The following is an 18,381-nucleotide window of genomic DNA, read 5'->3' as shown; positions in this document are numbered from 1 at the left end:
AGCCTGAACAGGAAGAGGAGATGAGAGAAACCCATTCAGGGCCACACGTTGACGACGACTAGAGAGGAAGTCCGCCAGCCATGCGTGGAGATTTCCATGGATACCAAAGGAGGAGAGTTTGGTGAGCAGAGCGGGGTGCCAGACCGTGTCGAAGGCACGTGATATGTCGAGGGAGACAGCTCTAATTTCCTGTTTGGCATTGAGGACCTCCATCCATTGTTGAGACAGCAGAAGCAGCATGTCCAGAGTAGAGTGACCTGGTCTGAAACCAAATTGATGATCAGAGATCAAGCCATTGGAGAAGAGGAAAGATTTCATATCAGAAGCAATGATGGATTCCATGACTTTGCTGATAATTGGGAGAAGGCTGATTGGTCTGTAGTTGCTAGGATCTGTTTTTGCACCTTTTTTGTGCAAAGCGGTGATGTTGGCTGATTTCCAAGCAGATGGCAGTTGACCTTGAGCAAAAGAGAGGGTGAAGAGAACAGAGAGAGGGTGAGATAGAGCAGCAGAGCAGGATTTTAGGACCCGTGGGCTGATGCCGTCGGGTCCAGTTGCAGAATCAGAGTCGAGGGTTGACAGAAACTTTTCCACCTTGTCAGGAGGAAAGGACACGGAGTCCAGGAGCAGCAGGGTACGACTGGGTATGGTGGGTACAGAGAGGGATGGGTTTGGGACACAAGATTTAGAGGCAAACACAGAGTTGAGGCATTCAGCTTTTTCACGTGCGGAGTCAGCTGTGTAGCCGTTTGAGGTAAGGGAGGGGATGGAGGGGGAACAAACACCAGAAACGGATTTGACCAGACGCCACCAGGATTTGGAAGAGGGAGACAGATAAGAGAGTTCGGTCTTGAGAACGGAGAGATATTGTTTCCTGGCTCTCCTGAGGGTGGACACACACTTGTTTCGGGCTTTGTGAAAGGAAATGAGATTTCCTTCCGTTGGATTTGCTTTCCAGGAGACGAAGGCAAGTCGTTTCTGGGCAACAGCCTCACCACAAGATTCCGTGTACCATGGACGGGAGGAAGGGTATGACAACTGAAGACGAGATGGGATAAATCTGTGCATGAGAGAGAGCAATTTACTTTGGAAGAATTCCCAGGATGAGTTGATGTCAGAGGTGGTAGAGATGGGAGACCAGTCCAGATGATTGATGGCTGCTTGAAGACCGTGCCAGTTGGCCTGAGTGAAATGCCAGACTCGTCGACGCTGAGCAGGCTCCCTGAGGATGGTCAGAGAGATGTCCACTTTAACAAGGACATGATCAGATGATCCGATCGGAGCAGAAGAAGAGCAGCAGACATTTTCAGGGAAGTTAGTCATAACCAAGTCCAGAAGAGAAGATGTTCCGTTGACTGAGATCCGGGTCGGGAAATTGACAGATTGTGTCAGTCCCAGTGAGTCGCAGAAGTCCTTTGCTGAGGAGCCATGGCTGGTGAGAGAGGTCCCTTATGTCCCTTATGAGCATTAGCTCATAAGGGACATTAACTAAATCAGGATAAGTTACCGTTCTGTGAGACGGAAGTTGTCTATTTGGGTCACACTCTCAGGATGGACAAGGAAACTAACAACAGAAAGGATTACCTCAGTTTCGCATATCTCGAGACCAAAAACAAAGCGACAAACATTAATCCAACATAAACTCGTGTTGCTTTGAGCATTTTAGAGATTTTCACACTCGGTATATTGAACGTTTCTCTCCGTATGTACATATGTAATAAACAATCCATATTCATTGATACAGGGTTTGTTGTTCTTTGATACGAAGACCATTTCTTCCACTGGATAAGGTCCCACAGTTGACAGTGCATGTCAGAGCAGAAACTCCACCATGGAGTCGAAGGAACAATATGAAGGGTATAAAACAATATGGACTGACACCGAATCTTCCTGGAGCTGGCGATCCAACCAAACTGAGCAACCAGAAAAGAAGGACCATGGTCAGGGAGGTGAAGCAAGTACACAATCACCACTCTGGCAGAACTACAGAGTTCCTTTGCTGAAATGCCAGAACCTGCCAGAAGGACAAGTCCATCCAGCATTTCACAAATTGAGGGTTTATGGAAGAGTGACTAAATGGAAGCCACTCCTGAGAAAACCGCACATAACAGCATGCCTGGAGTTTGTAAAAAGGCATGTGAAAGACAGAGCATGAGGCAAAATATTCTTTATTAATATTAATATTCAAAATGTTCTGATGAGACGAAAATCAAATTATTTGGCCTGAATGAAAAGCACTATGTCCGGCGGAAGCAGAGCATAGCTCATAACCCATCCATCACCATCCTTACCGTGAGGCATGGAGGTGGCAGCATCATGCTTTGTGGATGCTTTTCAGTGGCAGGAAATGGGTGCCATTTTGGTGATGTGAAGTCAAACAAGTCATATTCACATTCAAACATTCACAATGTGCTCATGTGTTTTAACGCAGATTGAGTGAGTGAAAGACGTTTTGCAAATCGTGCATCAGTGTGGACATTGTCTCGTGCGACTTGTCAAGTAAATTTTCATGCTTTTCATGTGGAATGACCGATTAAAAGATTTTCTACAAATTGTGTTCTGGGCCCAGTCCTATTCTGCATTCATAAATGATCTCTCTTCTGTATTTATCCTGTCCAACTTATGGATGCTCTCCTGCCTCTAATTCCTCCCCACACCCATTGTTTGTCCTAGCCTGCGTCTATCTCTTCCACGAGCCTCGGCTATGCAAAAAAAGGTAAAATAAAATGTGTTTCATGAGCTCAATTTATTTAATGAAGGATTTTACACAAATTTGGCATTTGCATGCACACTCTCTTTGTTGGTAATCTCCTTGTTCTCCACAGTGAATTCCATGAGTTTTTCAGGTGGCATGACCGATTGAACGATTCTCCACAAACTGTGCATTTGTACGGTCTTTCTCTGTTGTGAATTATCATGTGTGGTTTAAGGTGGGATGATCTATTAAAAGATTTTCCACAAGTTGAGCATTTGCATGGGTGACCAGCATTGTGAATTCTCATGTGCCTTTTAAGGTGGGATGAGTCACTAAAAGATTTTCCACAAGTTGTGCATTCGTATGGGCGTTCACTTTTGTGAATTCTCACGTGTGTTTTAAGGTTGGATGATCGATTTAAAGATTTTCCACAACTTGCACATTTGTATGGTCGTTCATCATTGTGAATGCTCATGTGCCTTTTAAGGATGGATGACTGGTTAAAAGATTTTCCACAAGTTGTTCATTTGTATCGGCGTTCATCATTATGAATTGTAATGTGAAATTTAAGGCTAGATGAGTACTTCTAAGATTTTCCACAAATTGTGCATTCGTATGGGCGTTCACCATTGTGAATTCTCATGTGTGATTTAAGGTTGGATGACTGGTTAAAAGATTTTCCACAAGTTGTGCATTCGTATGGTCGTTCATCATTGTGAATTCTCATGTGCCTTTTAAGGGTGGATGACCGATTAAAAGATTTTCCACAACTTGTGCATTCATATGGGCGTTCACCATTGTGAATTCTCATGTGTATTTTAAGGATGGACGACTGGTAAAAAGATTTTCCACAAGTTGTGCATTCGTATGGGCGTTCACTATTGTGAATTCTCATGTGTGTTTTAAGGGTGGATGACTGATTAAAAGATTTTCCACAACTTGTACATTTGTATGGGCGTTCATCATTGTGAATTCTCATGTGCCTTTTAAGGATGGATGACTGGTTAAAAGATTTTCCACAAGTTGTGCATTCGTATGGGCGTTCACTATTGTGAATTCTCATGTGTGTTTTAAGGGTAGATGACCGATTAAAAGATTTTCCACAACTTGCACATTTGTATGGGCGTTCATCATTGTGAATGCTCATGTGCTTTTTAAGGATCGATGACTGGTTAAAAGATTTTCCACAAGTTGTGCATTTGTATCGACGTTCATCATTATGAATTGTAATGTGTGATTTTAGGTTAGATGAGTCATTAAAAGATTTTCCACAACTTGCACATTTGTATGGGCGTTCATCATTGTGAATGCTCATGTGTGATTTAAAGTTGGATGAGTAATTAAAAGCTTTCCAACAAATTGTGCATTCGTATGGGCGTTCATCATTGTGAATTCTCATGTGTGATTTAAGGTTGGATGATCGATGAAAAGATTTTCCACAAATTGTGCATTCATATGGGCGTTCACCATTGTGAATTCTCATGTGTAATTTCAGAGTGTATGGTCGATAAAAATATTTCCCACAACTTGTGCATTGGTATGGGCGTTCACCATTGTGAATCATCAAGTGCCTTTTAAGGGTGGATGAGTCATGAAAAGATTTTCCACATGTTGTACATTTGTATGGACGTTCATCATTGTGAATTCTCATGTGTATTTTCAGGGTGGATGGTCGATTAAAAGATTTTCCACAAGTTTTGCATTTGTATGGGCGTTGATCTTTCTCTCCTTTGTGAGCCTGGTGTAAATTATTTTGTGCAAATATTTCATTATTCATTTTGTTGTGTTTGTAAAAAGTCCTCTTGTTTGTTTCAGTTGGCGAGTCCTGCGGGCCAGTGTCTTCGCTGTTCATAGAAGTAGGTGCTGTCTCCCTTGTGGATTCAATGGATCCACCTGTGAATACAACATCACATGACCTGTCAAAAAAATCTGATTTTGTTCAATACTCACAATATAATTCTGACGTACGTAAACAAGTACATGTGTATTTGTTACACTGAGAAAAAGTTTTTAAAAAACTATTCCTAATGTAAATATACAGTACTGTGCAAAAGTTTGGGTTTTCCCCATGATATTTATACTTCAGGGTAAATTCATCCAATTGTCAGTGATAGGTCACTTGTTTCTATTACTGTAAATTTATTGTTTCACATGCATTTGTCAAGGCAAACTGATGAAGTAAACTAGAGAGTTCAGAGAACATGATACCCACATGCAGTGTTCAACGATACACTTCAATTTTCATAAAATAATGATTTCAAGTATCATCAAAAAAATCCCAAAGTTCAGCGCTGTTGAAGCAGTCATATGCACCACCCTTATACATCAACCTATTTGACATGTCCAAGTACTATAAAACTGGATACTATTGGGAGTATTAAAAGGTGATTTTGTTCCACAGTGTTCAAGTACATAATTCAATTTAAATTAAAAAAAGATTGTAAAGGTCGAATAAATTAATTAATTCTGGGTTTTACCACTGTTTTTTACCCAGTACATCACCCTGTCTTACACATTACATTACTTATTCATTCCTGTTGTTTGTATCCTTTATGAGGTCCTTCAAAACAGCAAGATTCCTGTTTGGAATGATTTTCCATTTTGTTTGAATGACAGACAGACAGGCAGAGTAAAAATATTGTTACAGTTTCCGCGCGACCCTCCTGCCCTATTTTTCCACTTCACACCTGGATTCTTTTATGGCGTCGATTTAATTAGCCAATTTATCCCCCATTTTTTTAATGTTCCTCCTCTCTTCTTTCCTGTCCCTTATTGACTCTGCCATGCACGCCAGGCATTGTGTCATGAACTGCTGCAGGTCAAAACTCGTTGGGACAGCGAGCTCGGCTTCCGCCGCCATGTGCGAGGCGCCCCATTTTCTTCCCCTGCTGCCGACCCCTCTTCAATTCTCCCTTCGTCTACCAGCTCTTCCTGTGGGTCCTGGGTCATTCATTCATCCTTATCATCTCCCCCATCTTCTAACCCCACCGGCATTCGACCGCCTTGGCAAGCCATGGTACGAATACAAAATTTTGGATTTAATAACTAAATTTCGGTCGCTCGTAATTTCGAGAATTTTGGTGTCCAAAAATTTTGTCCAGGGTTCCAAATCCACACTCCTCACTACCAATTGTTATGGTTTTCCGCCGCCCTTCCTACCCTTACCAAGGGGAGATTAAGCCCCTTGCTCTTTCTGGGCTGGCGTAACCGAGACTTGAAACGCACCTTCCAGGCAAACGCAAGGTAGGGTTTCGGGACCAGTCTCGCATGTACCTAACTAAATACCTGCGCCGCCACGGAAGCGGGGAAGCAAGCCTCGCACGAGCCACATGTTATTTGAGTACACCGAGCGGATTGCGTACCACGTGGTCCGTGCAGTTTTCTAGTATTGGAACCCGATTCGAGCGGTTCTATTCGTACCACGCTTAGTCAATGATGGAAAACATGAGACGGTCGAATAAAGGAATAACAGGATTTAATTACTATTATTTACACAATGTACAAGTCGGTAGAAAGCAGACACAGAGCAGAACTTAAACAGTCTTATGCTTAATACCCAGACACGGGCCCGATCACACTCACAGAGGGGAAATGCAGGTAGAATGGTGTTCACGCACTGCCTCAGTCGTCCAGGAACGTCGCCCACGTGGCAGGTGGTAGAAAAGGATCCTCGCAGTGTGTCTCTCGAACAAAAGGGCAGATGATGAGGCAGGAAGGTGAGAGGGGATGTACGAGTCTCTCGGCGGCTTTCCACAGCACGTTGAGTCACCGGCGCGCTATCACCCGCCTAACCCAATGCAATAGAGGCTCAACCTCAAGCTCAACCGAGCGTCACTTTAATACGAGCGCTTATACTTGGTTCATGCGCGTCTTTTCTCCGATCTCGAAACTCTCATCAATACTCGCCTCTCCAATAGCTCAATGCACAAGCTCACCTCTCCCCGAAATCCACTGCCCAAACTCCACTCACTCAACTGCTAACTCTGGTGGGGGCTTTGCGTGACGGGTTTTATTGCCACGCCCTGAGCCCTCTCGAACGTTCCAACCACGCCATGTGACACATGGCCGCAGCTACTCCGTTTGAGCCCTGATTGGCGGCTTGCGCTTACCGTCAGCTTCTTCGCCGCCCTCATTCGGTCCCGGCCCGACCTGCCAGGCCTGCCTCGTGTTAACTCGTGCCAAAAAGCCAAAGGCAGCATAAAGAGGCATAAGGCAATGGAGGTGGCATAAGGCAATGAATGAATGAATGATTCTTTTGTAAGGCCATTTTTCCCCGCTAGAGCAGGGGTTAGCCTTGCGGGCCCCATGACAATCATGGTTCCCTGTTTTGAGGCAATGTTTTTATGGCCGGATGCCCTTCCTGACGCCAACCCTTGGTCACGCTCTTACGATGCGCAGGGATACGGTGTGCCTATTCTAAACCGGGGTACACACCGTGATCATTCATCCCAGCAAGCTGGTACTCAATGTGCCGACCTCGGAAGGATGACAGGCTGAGTCAACCCCCCTGGCGTTAATTCAGCGATCAAAGGGGATTCGAACCCAGGATCCTAGGATCCAAAGTCGGCACCCCCAACCGCAAAGCCAACACCAGGCTAGGCGGCATAAGGCAATGAAACCATGAAAAGGACCTAAATCATTATTCTACTCAACGCAAAACTAACACAGGAAAAGGACTATGCTCACAAATACTAAGAGATAACTGAACTATCGTGAGGCTACATGTTGTTGTGTGACTAAACTATGAGGGGGAAATTTAACCTTTATTGTACAAAACTCAAAACCGCAACACTATATATGCAGCAAGATATTTAAAGTTGTGGACGATTTTCGACATAAACTAGGTGGATGTGTTGGTTAGGCGACAAGAACAACCAAATTCAATTTTGAGTCAGGTTCGGATCCAGATCTGACCTGCAAGTGGGATCCAAAACTTAAATTGTTCAGCCTGGTGGAGGTTCTGCAAAACAATTCACTAATTAATGAACAGGACAAGGGGGCAGATTTACACTGTGTCGCTCCAAGAGAAAAGTTCAATTACCTCTAATATTTGCCGTACCTGCTCGATTGGAACAACTGCCGGAGTGAGGGGGGAGAGGAGACTTGGGAGGGGGAGAGAAGACTGGGAGAGGGGGAGAGGAGACTGGAGGAATGGGAGAGGAGACTGGGGGAGGGGGAGAGGCGACTGGAGGAGGGGGAGAGGAGACTGGAGGAGGGGGAGAGGAGACTGGGGGAGGGGGAGAGGAGACTGTGGAGGGGGAGAGGAGACTGGAGGAGGGGGAGAGGTGACTGGAGGAGGGGGAGAGGAGACTGGAGGAGGGGCAGAGGAGACTGGGGGAGGGGGAGAGGAGACAGGGGGAGGGGGAGAGGAGGAGTTGGAAAAGAATGAGGGGAGATGAGTAAAGCGACCCCCACTCTCCCCCGTGTGTGACCCACTCTCCCCCGGGTGTGACCCACTCCCCAGTGCAGTGTGCGTGATGTGGGAGGGATAGGGGCGGGAAGTAGAGGATTTGAGCTCTTGAAGTCACATTTTACTTGAGATGTAATTACATATTTCAAACTGTATTTCCGATGTGCACACACATGCATTCACATATTATCAGAATTAAATACATTGTGTAGATTACATCATTTGTGGATCTGATAAATTGCCAGGAATCATTTTGTAAAACTGAATGTGCAGATGCAGCATCTACCTCAATATGTCCAAATGTCACAGACGTCCATGCCCATGGGATTCCCACGTGTGACCCCACTGGTGAAATAATAATAGGTGCTAATAAAAGGTGTCCAATTAATATTAAATCGGAATTGACGATAGTACAAATTAAGAATAATGGGATACAACAAGGTATATTATTGTTGGTTAAAATATTTTATGTATAATGATAAAGGTGATAATTGGGTGGGCTGACGTCAGACGGCCGTCGCTGGGCGTTTCCTGGCGCCTTTCCCGCCGACACAAGCGGCTCGAGAGCGTCCCTCGCTCGGTCAATTTGCCGCCATGGCGGCCCGAGACGAGATCGTTTACCAGGCCGAGCTGGCCGAGCAAGCCGAGCGATGCGATGAAATGGTGGAGAACATGAAACTTGTTGCCAGAATAGATACAGAGCTGTCTGTAGAGGAGTGAAACTTGCTTTCGGTGGCCTACAAGAACGTTATTGGAGCACGGCGCACATCTTGGAGGATCATCAGCTCAATTGAACAGAAAGAGGAGAGCAAGGGCAGCGAAGAGAAGCTCCAGCTTGTCTGTGATTACAGGGAAACTGTGAGTTTGGTTGGTGAGGGGAGGCAGACATGTTTGCTGTTTAAGTTTGAGTCGTTGAGTTTGAATTTTAGTTCGTGTGAAATTTCATTGTTCAGAGCCAGTGTCAGGCCTGTTGTGATATTGGGTCAAACGTGTACCTGTGCTGTTCCATTTATATCGAATGGAACCTTGAAAGATATTTTCTGGTGGTTGTCCAAATTAACCCAGTTGGCGTCAGGAAGGGCATCCGGCCATAAAAACATTGCCTCAAAAAGAGAACCATGACAATTACAACTACATATGGGCAGGGTACAGCCCGAAGTGGAGATCGGTTTCTGAGGTTTAGGACATGGAATGTAGGGACAATGACAGGTAGATCAGGAGAAGTGGTGGAAGTATTGGTCAGAAGAAGAGTGGACATATGTTGTGCAAGAGACGAGATGGAAGGGAAGTGGTGTGAGAATGGTGAAGGGTAGGCAGGGACAGAAATACAAGTTTGTGTGACAAGGGTGCCTGGAGGGCGTGAATGGTGTTGGTGTCCTGTTTTCTGAGGAGTTTGTAGACAGTGTGGTGAGTGTGACTAGAGTGAGTGATAGGTTGATGATGGTGAAAATGATGATTGGAAAACTCTTGGGGAACGTCATCTCGGGATATGCTCCGCAGGTTGGTCGAAGCGATGAAGAGAAGGACAAGTTCTGGTGTGCGATAGAGAAGCTGATGGAAAACGTGAAAGATGAGGAAGTTGTTATGGTAGGAGGAGACCTAAATGGACATGTGGGAAGGAGTATGGATGGTTTTGACTGAGTTCATGGGGGTTACGGATACGGTGTGAGAAATGGAGAAGGTGAAAGGATTTTGGAGTTTGCTGATGGAGCCGATTTGTTGATTTGTAATACTCAGTTCCAGAAAGAGGATAATAAGCTTGTTACATACACGTCAGGTGGGTCGACGACAACCGTCGACTACCTGATGGTGCGTAGGCGAGATAGGGGGCACCTCCGGGACACAATGGTGATCCCGGGGGAGGAGGCTGTTTCACAGCACCACTTGGTTGTCTGCGACGTAAGGGTGAAAGGTGCGATGAGAGCTCGGCGGGTGAAGTACCAACCAAAAATGAAGGTGTGGAGGTTGGAAGAGGTGAAAGTCAGGGAGGCATGAAAAGAGAGGCTGAGTAGGGTCGAGGATGATGTGGTTGAGCTTGAAAGTGGTTGGATGTCAATGAAAGCTAGTCTGTTGGGAGCCGTTGGTGAGGTATGTGGATGGACAAAAGGCCCACCGAGGCACTCGGAAACATGGTGGTGGGATGATGAAGTTGGAAAGAGGCTTGACGAGAAGAGGAAGAAGTTCAAGGAGTGGCAGAAGGCGAAGGGTACCGGAGCAGAAACAGCAGAGCATGAAAGTTATAAGGCAGCCAGGAAGGCTGCAAAGAAAGAGGTAGCAAAGGCGCAGGAGGCATGTAGGAAAATGTTCCGAGAACGCTTGGATTCGGAAGAGGGTCAGAAAGCAGTATTCAGGATTGCAAAGCAGATAGCGAAAGAGAGGTGTGATGTGATGGGGTTGAGTTGCTTTAAGGATGAAGTGGGACAAATCGTTGTCGACCCAGATGGAATTAAAGGAAGATGGAAAAGATATATGGAAATGCTGTTGAATACAGAGAATGAATGGGATGGCAACATAGAGAGTAACCCAGTTTTAGGACCAGCAGAGAAGATAATTGAGAAGGAAGTTGAGGAAGCGATAAAAGCAATAAAATAAATTAAAAAACCACCTTTAGAGGCCATTTTTCCCCGCAAGCGGGGGTTGGCCTTTTTCGGGAACTGTGGTTGTTGTTGTTTTTCGGTCCCCTTTTTGAAGCAATGTTTTATGGCCGGATGCCCTTCCTGACGCCAACCCTTTTTGCCGCCTTTAACGACAAACAAGGAATTACCAGTGAACTGGTACTCAATTTGCCGACCTCGGAAGGATGACAGGCTGAGTCAACCCCCCTGGCGTTAATTCAGCGATTGACCGGGATTCGAACCAAGGATCCTAGGATCCTAAGCCGGCACCCTACCGCTAGCCCAACACCAGGGATAAAAGCATCCCATAAGCGATAAAAGCAATGAAGGGTAGAAAAGTGGGAGGGCCGACGGGAGTTGTGGGAGATATGTTGAAGGCAGCAGGAAGTTGGGGTGTGAAGAGAATGACAGAGATCTGTAATCTGGTGGTGAAAGAAGGCCGCATTCCAGTGGATTGGGAACTGAGTACCCTCGTCCCTCTATACAAGGGGAAAGGTGACCCTCTGGAGTGTGGCTCGTACCGAGCGATAAAGTTATTGGAGCATGGAATGAAGGTATTGGAAAGGGTGTTGGAGGAGGAGGATAAGGAAGAAAGTGAAGATCGACGAAATGCAGTTTGGATTCATGCCAGGAAGAGGAACGACAGACGCGCTTTTCATTGTGAGGCAGTTGAAGGAGAAGTACATGGAGAAGAGGAAGAAGTTATTTATTGGGTTTGTTGATCTGGAGAAAGCATTCGATCGGGTTCCACGCAAAGTATTGACATGGGCATTGAGGAAGTTAGGAGTCGAGGAATGGTTGATCAGAGTAGTGATGGCAATGTACAAAAGAGCGCGCACAGCTGTAAGGACGAAGGACGGGAACAGTGGTGAGTTTGAGGTGAAGGTGGAAGTGCATCAGGGGTCGGTACTAAGTCCACTACTATTTGTAGCTGTGATGGAGGTGCTGGCTCAGAACGTAAAGGAGGGTTTACCATGGGAGTTGTTGTATGCAGATGATCTGGTGTTGATTGCGGAAAGTATGGATGGACTGAAGGAAAAGATGAACACGTGGAAGGAATGTATGGAGACAAAAGGTCTGAAGGTGAATATCGGAAAGACGAAGGTGATGGCAAGTGGTAAAGCATGTGGTGAGGTGGAAAGAACTGGGAAGTGGCCCTGTGCTGTGTGTAGGAAGGGTGTCGGAGTGAACTCCATTCAGTGTACAATGTGCGCTGAGTGGGTTCATCAAAAATGTAGTGGTCTGAGAGGGTCATTAACCAGTGTGGCAGCTACATTCAAATGTAAGGTGTGCACAGAGGGAGCTGCAGATGGAGGAAATGTTGAGTTGGATCTTGGAGACGGCGTGAAGCTGGAAGGTGTGAAAACATTTTGCTACCTCGGAGACATGCTGAATGGAGAAGGTGGATCAGACTCGGCAACGGTTGCTCGAGTGAGATGTGCATGGAAGAAGTTTCGGGAACTGAGTGGCGTGCTGATGATGAGGGGAGTGTCGTTGAAACTGAAGGGAAAGGTGTATGCTACATGTGTGAGAAGTGTTATGATTTATGGGAGCGAGACATGGGTAATGAACGTCGAGCAGCAACAAAGGTTGGAAAGGGTGGAAATGCGAATGGTTCGACGGATGTGCGGAGTATCGTTGAGAGAGAGGAAGACAAATGATGAATTACGAAAGATGATGGGAATAGAGCCTGTGATTGATGCTGTGAAGAGGAATATGTTGAGATGGTTTGGTCATGTGTTGAGGAAGGATGAAAGTGACTGGTTGAGAAGAGTGATGGAAATGAATGTAGAAGGAAGTAGAAGATGGGGAAGACCGAGAAAGACTTGGCTAAAGATGGTGCAAGAAGAAATGCGGGCAAGGGGGTTAGCAAGGAGAGATGCAGAAAATAGGGCAAAAGGGAGAAGATTGTCATGGGGACTGCAAGGCTAACCCCCGCTCTAGCAGGGAAAATGGCCTTTTAAATGCATGTTGTTGTTTGTTGTTGTTGATACAGGTGATAATTGATGTTTGAGAAATTGATTTACCATCGTGGTTATTTCTCAAAGCAATGAAATCATAACATAATGTTTTTAGCCGCGTCGCAGACGCTGGTCATAGAGTGCCCTCTGCTGTTGTTGTTGTTGTTGTTCTTCTTGGTCTTCTTCTTCTTGTTGTTCTTGCAGAGAAGACAAAACCTCAAAGCTCCACCCATTTTTGGAGAGGTTTCATACAAACAAATATCCACCATTTTATTAACTCGCATAGCTTTGAGGCCTGTTTTGTAGGCCCGTCTTCCCCTCTCACACAGTTTTATTTCAAATCAAATTCGATATATCATTTCATTTTTCACAGTCGCTAACATAGTTTTAGACTCGGTTGAAAAAAAACGGGAAGAAAATCCGATGAAAGTTGCCCTTTATAGAACGAAATGAATTCTCAAAGGCCTGTAACTTCAAGTCCATTGAGATTTTTTTTTTTTAAATCACGGCATGGTCAGTCATACACCGCCTGAAATAACAGACGGGAAAATGCCGAGATATATATATTTTGTTTAAATCGCGGCATAGTCAGTCATACACCGCCCGAAATAACAGACGGGAAAATGCCGAGATATATACATATTTTGTTTAAATCGCGGCATGGTCAGTCATACACTGCCCAATATAACAGACGGGAAAATGCCGAGATATATTAAAAATTCGTCCATTTGATGACAATCGTCACGATGAAATATTTAATTTATACGTCGTCACAATAATGTGGAGAGAGGAGCATAGCTTCGTTCACGTGTCGCCACACACGGGAAATTACCGAGATATATATTTTTTAAATCGCGGCATGGTCAGTCATACACTGCCTGAAATAACAGACGGGAAAATGCCGAGATATATTAAAAATTCGTCGCCACACACGGGAAATTGCCGAGATATATTTCCACTTTGCACAAAAATAACATCAAGTAATCGAATCAATAGGAATGTCCTGTGCCTATAACATCGACGTTATAGGCACAGCTGCATCTAGGCATTGTGTAACATCGACGCGGATTTTGTTTTAATTAAAACTTTTTGTACTTGTTTTTTCTTAACACCAGAGTTCATCATCAAACTGTTTGAATCAAAATGTATCGACATTGACAGAAACCTTCATGAGGATGGTTCTTGAGGAAAGAAGCTTTGGCATCATTGGGTTCGGGTCGATCCAGGTGTACATCAATGTCATGCTCAGCTTTCACTTCCACCTTCACAAAGAAATCTGGAAAAAGTAACTTTTATTGAATGCAGGCATCTTGTGTCACATGCAGAGGTGTTTTCATACTCTTAAAATAGTTTTTTTTTTAATGTAGTTTTTCGATGAAAAATTTGAAAACAAACAAACAAGATGCAGCACACAAAGGATTAATGAGTGTTATACAACAAGAACAACAACAACAACAACATGCATTTTAAAAGGCCATTTTCCCTGCTAGAGCGGGGGTTAGCCTTGCGGTCCCCATGACAATCTTCTCCATTTTGCCATATTTTCTGCATCTCTCCTTGTTAACCCCCTTGCCCGCATTTCTTCTTCCACCATCTTTCGCCAAGTCTTTCTCGGTCTTCCCCGTCTTCTACTTCCTTCTACATTCATTTCCATCACTCTTCTCAACCAGTCACTTTCATCCTTCCTCAACACATGACCAAACCATCTCAACCTGTTCCTCTTCACAGCATCAATCACAGGCTCTATTCCCATCATCTTTCGCAATGCATCATTTGTCTTCCTCTCTCTCAACGATACTCCACACATCCGTCGAACCATTCGCATTTCCACCCTTTCCAACCTTCGTTGCTGCTCTACGTTCATTACCCATGTCTCGCTCCCATAAATCATAACACTTCTCACACATGCAGCATACACCTTTCCCTTCAACTTCAACGACACTCCCCTCTTCATCAGCACGCCACTCAATTCCCGAAACTTCTTCCATGCACATCTCACTCGAGCAACCGTTGCCGAGTCTGATCCACCTTCTCCATTCAGCATGCCTCCGAGGTAGCAAAATGTTTTCACACCTTCCAGCTTCACGCCGTCTCCAAGATCCAACTCAACATTTCCTCCATCTGCAGCTCCCTCTGTGCACTCCTTACATTTGAATGTAGCTGCCACACTGGTTAATGACCCTCTCAGACCGCCTACATTTTTGATGAACCCACTCAGCACACATTGTACATTGAATGGAGTTCACTCCGACACCCTTTCTACACACAGCACAGGGCCACTTCCCAGTTCTTTCCACCTCACCACATGCTTTACCACTTGCCATCACCTTCATCTTTCCGATATTCACCTTCAGACCTTTTGTCTCCATACATTCCTTCCACGTGTTCATCTTTTCCTTCAGTCCATCCATACTTTCCGCAATCAACACCAGATCATCTGCATACAACAACTCCCACGGTAAACCCTCCTTTACGTTCTGAGCCAGCATCTCCATCACAGCTACAAATAGTAGTGGACATAGTACCTACCCCTGATGCACTCCCACCTTCACCTCAAACTCACCACTGTTCCCGTCCTTCGTCCTTACAGCTGTGCACGCTCTTTTCTACATTGCCATCACTACTCTGATCAACCATTCCTCCACTCCTAACTTCCTCAATGCCCATGTCAATACTTTGCGTGGAACCCAATCGAACTTTCTCCAGATCAACAAACTCAAGAAACAACTTCTTCCTCTTCTCCATGTACTTCTCCTGCAACTGCCTCACAATGAAAAGCGTGTCTGTCGTTCCTCCTCCTGGCATGAATCCAAACTGCATTTCGTCGATCTTCACTTTCTTCCTTATCCTCCTCTCCAACACCCTTTCCAATACCTTCATTCCATGCTCCAATAACTTTATCGCTCGGTACGAGCCACACTCCAGAGCGTCACCTTTCCCCTTGTATATAGGGACGAGGGTACTCAGTTCCCAAACCACTGGAATGCGGCCTTCTTTCACCACCAGATTACAGATCTCTGTCATTCTCTTCACACCCCAACTTCCTGCTGCCTTCAACATATCTCCCACAACTCCCGTCGGCCCTCCCGCTTTTCTACCCTTCATTGCTTTTATCGCTTCCTCAACTTCCTTCTCAGTTATCTTCTCTGCCGGTCCTAAAACTGGGTTACTCTCTATGTTGCCATCCCATTCATTCTCTGTATTCAACAGCATTTCCATATATCTTTTCCATCTTCCTTTAATTCCATCTGGGTCGACAACGATTTGTCCCACTTCATCCTTCAAGCAACTCACCCCCATCACATCACACCTCTCTTTCGCTATCTGCTTTGCAATCCTGAATACTACTTTCTGACCCTCTTCCGAATCCAAGCATTCTCCGAACATTTTCCTCCATGCCTCCTGCGCCTTTGCTACCTCTTTCTTTGCAGCCTTCCTGGCTGCCTTATAACTTTCAGGCTCTGCTGTTTCTGCTCCCGTACCCTTCGCCTTCTGCCACTCCTTGAACTTCTTCCTCTTCTCGTCAATCCTCTTTCCAACTTCATCATCTGACCACCATGTTTCCGAGCGCCTCGGTGGTCCTTTTGTCCATCCACATACCTCACCAACGGCTCCCAACAGACTAGCTTTCATTGACATCCAACCACTTTCAAGCTCAACCACATCATCCTCGACCCCACTCAGCCTCTCTTTTAATGCCTCCCTCACTGTCACCTCTTTCAACCTCCACACCTTCATTCTCGGTTGGTACTTCACCCGCCGAGCTCTCCTCGCACCTTTCACCCTTACAACGCAGACAACCAAGTGGTGCTGTGAAACAGCCTCCTCCCCCGGGATCACCTTTGTGTCCCGGAGGTTCCCCCTATCTCGCCTACGCACCATCAGGTAGTCAACGGTTGTCGTCGACCCACCTGACGTGTATGTAACAAGCTTATTATCCTCTTTCTGGAACTGAGTATTACAAATCAACAAATCAGCTCCATCAGCAAACTCCAAAATCCTTTCACCTTCTCCATTTCTCACACCATATCCGTAACCCCCATGAACTCCGTCAAAACCATCCATACTCCTTCCCACATGTCCATTTAGGTCTCCTCCTACCACAACAACTTCCTCATCTTTCACGTTTTCCATCAGCTTCTCTATCGCACACCAGAACGTGTCCTTCTCTTCATCGCTTCGACCAACCTGCGGAGCATATCCCGAGATGACGTTCACCAAGAGCTTTCCAATCATCATATTCACCATCATCAACCTACCACTCACTCTAGTCACACTCACCACACTGTCTACAAACTTCTCAGAAAACAGGACACCAACACCATTCACGCCCTCCAGGCACCCTTGCCACACAAACTTGTATTTCTGTCCCTGCCTACCCTTCACCATTCTCACACCACTTCCCTTCCATCTTGTCTCTTGCACACAACACGTCTACCCTTCTTCTGACCAATACTTCCACCACTTCTGCTGATCTCCCTGTCATTGTCCCTGGATTCCATGTCCTAAACCTCAGAAACCGATCTCCACTTCGGGCTGTACCCTGCCCATATGTAGTTGTAATTGTCATGGTTCTCTTTTTGAGGCAATGTTTTTTTTTTATGGCCGGATGCCCTTGATGACGCCAACCCTCTTAGTCGCCTCTTACGACACGCAGGGATACGGCGTACCTATTCTTATCCAGGGTACACACTTGGACCAGGGTACACACAGTGTTATGTGATGTGAAATCCTCCACAGGTGATGGATTGGCAGGTACCTTCATAGGTTGTATCTTGGTCGATTTTCTTTTTCGAGGAATTGTGTGTCATTCCCTCATAGGAAGTCTTCTAACTTCGTGATATATCGTCAATTCAATTTTAAATTTTATATCACATTTCAATGTACCCTGGATCCCAGTGTGTACCCTGGATAAGAATAGGTACACCGTATCCCTGCGTGTCGTAAGAGACGACTAAGAGGGTTGGCGTCAGGAAGGGCATCCGGCCATAAAAACATTGCCTCAAAAAGGGAACCATGACAATTACAACTACATATGGGCAGGGTACAGCCCGAAGTGGAGATCGGTTTCTGAGGTTTGGGACATGGAATGTAGGGACAATGACAGGGAGATCAGGAGAAGTGGTGGAAGTATTGGTCAGAAGAAGAGTGGATATATGTTGTGTGCAAGAGACGAGATGGAAGAGAAGTGGTGTGAGAATGGTGAAGGGTAGGCGGGGACAGAAATACAAGTTTTTGTGGCAAGGGTGCCCGGAGGGCGTGAATGGTGTTGGTGTCCTGTTTTCTGAGGAGTTTGCAGACAGTGTGGTGAGTGTGACTAGAGTGAGTGATAGGTTGATGATGGTGAAAATGATGATTGGAAAGCTCTTGGTGAACGTCATCTCGGGATATGCTCCGCAGGTTGGTCGAAGCGATGAAGAAAAGGCCAAGTTCTGGTGTGTGATAGAGAAGCTGATGGAAAACGTGAAAGATGAGGAAGTTGTTGTGGTAGTAGACCTAAATGGACATGTGGGAAGGAGTATGGATGGTTTTGACTGAGTTCATGGGGGTTACGGATATGGTGTGAGAAATGGAGAAGGTGAAAGGATTTTGGAGTTTGCTGATGGAGCTGATTTGTTGATTTGTAATACTCAGTTCCAGAAAGAGGATAATAAGCTTGTTACATACACGTCAGGTGGGTCGACGATAACCGTTGACTAC

The 18,381-nt window shown here is 45.4% G+C and overlaps 1 protein-coding gene across 2 annotated transcripts in view; it reads right to left on the bottom strand.

The window, feature by feature from the left end:
- Window positions 1–2,150: 2,150 nt before the first annotated feature.
- Window positions 2,151–18,381, bottom strand: part of LOC144892330 (uncharacterized) — a 52,211-nt gene continuing 35,980 nt past the window's right edge. For both annotated transcript variants that reach the window (XM_078778321.1, XM_078778322.1), the window contains 2 exons: window positions 13,847–13,957; window positions 2,151–4,588 (listed from right to left, as the gene is read on the bottom strand). In XM_078778321.1, coding sequence (XP_078634447.1) covers window positions 3,282–4,588; window positions 13,847–13,957 — 1,418 coding nt within the window. In that variant the 3' untranslated portion in view covers window positions 2,151–3,281. The remainder of the gene's footprint in view (window positions 4,589–13,846; window positions 13,958–18,381) is intronic.

Source organism: Myxine glutinosa, chromosome 5, assembly GCF_964187855.1.
Source record: "Myxine glutinosa chromosome 5, kmMyxGlut1.1, whole genome shotgun sequence".
In the NCBI taxonomy this organism is placed as follows: Eukaryota; Metazoa; Chordata; class Myxini; order Myxiniformes; family Myxinidae; genus Myxine; species Myxine glutinosa.
The sequence above is the reverse complement of the archived record's forward strand: the minus strand, read 5'-3'. Positions and strand labels throughout refer to the sequence as shown.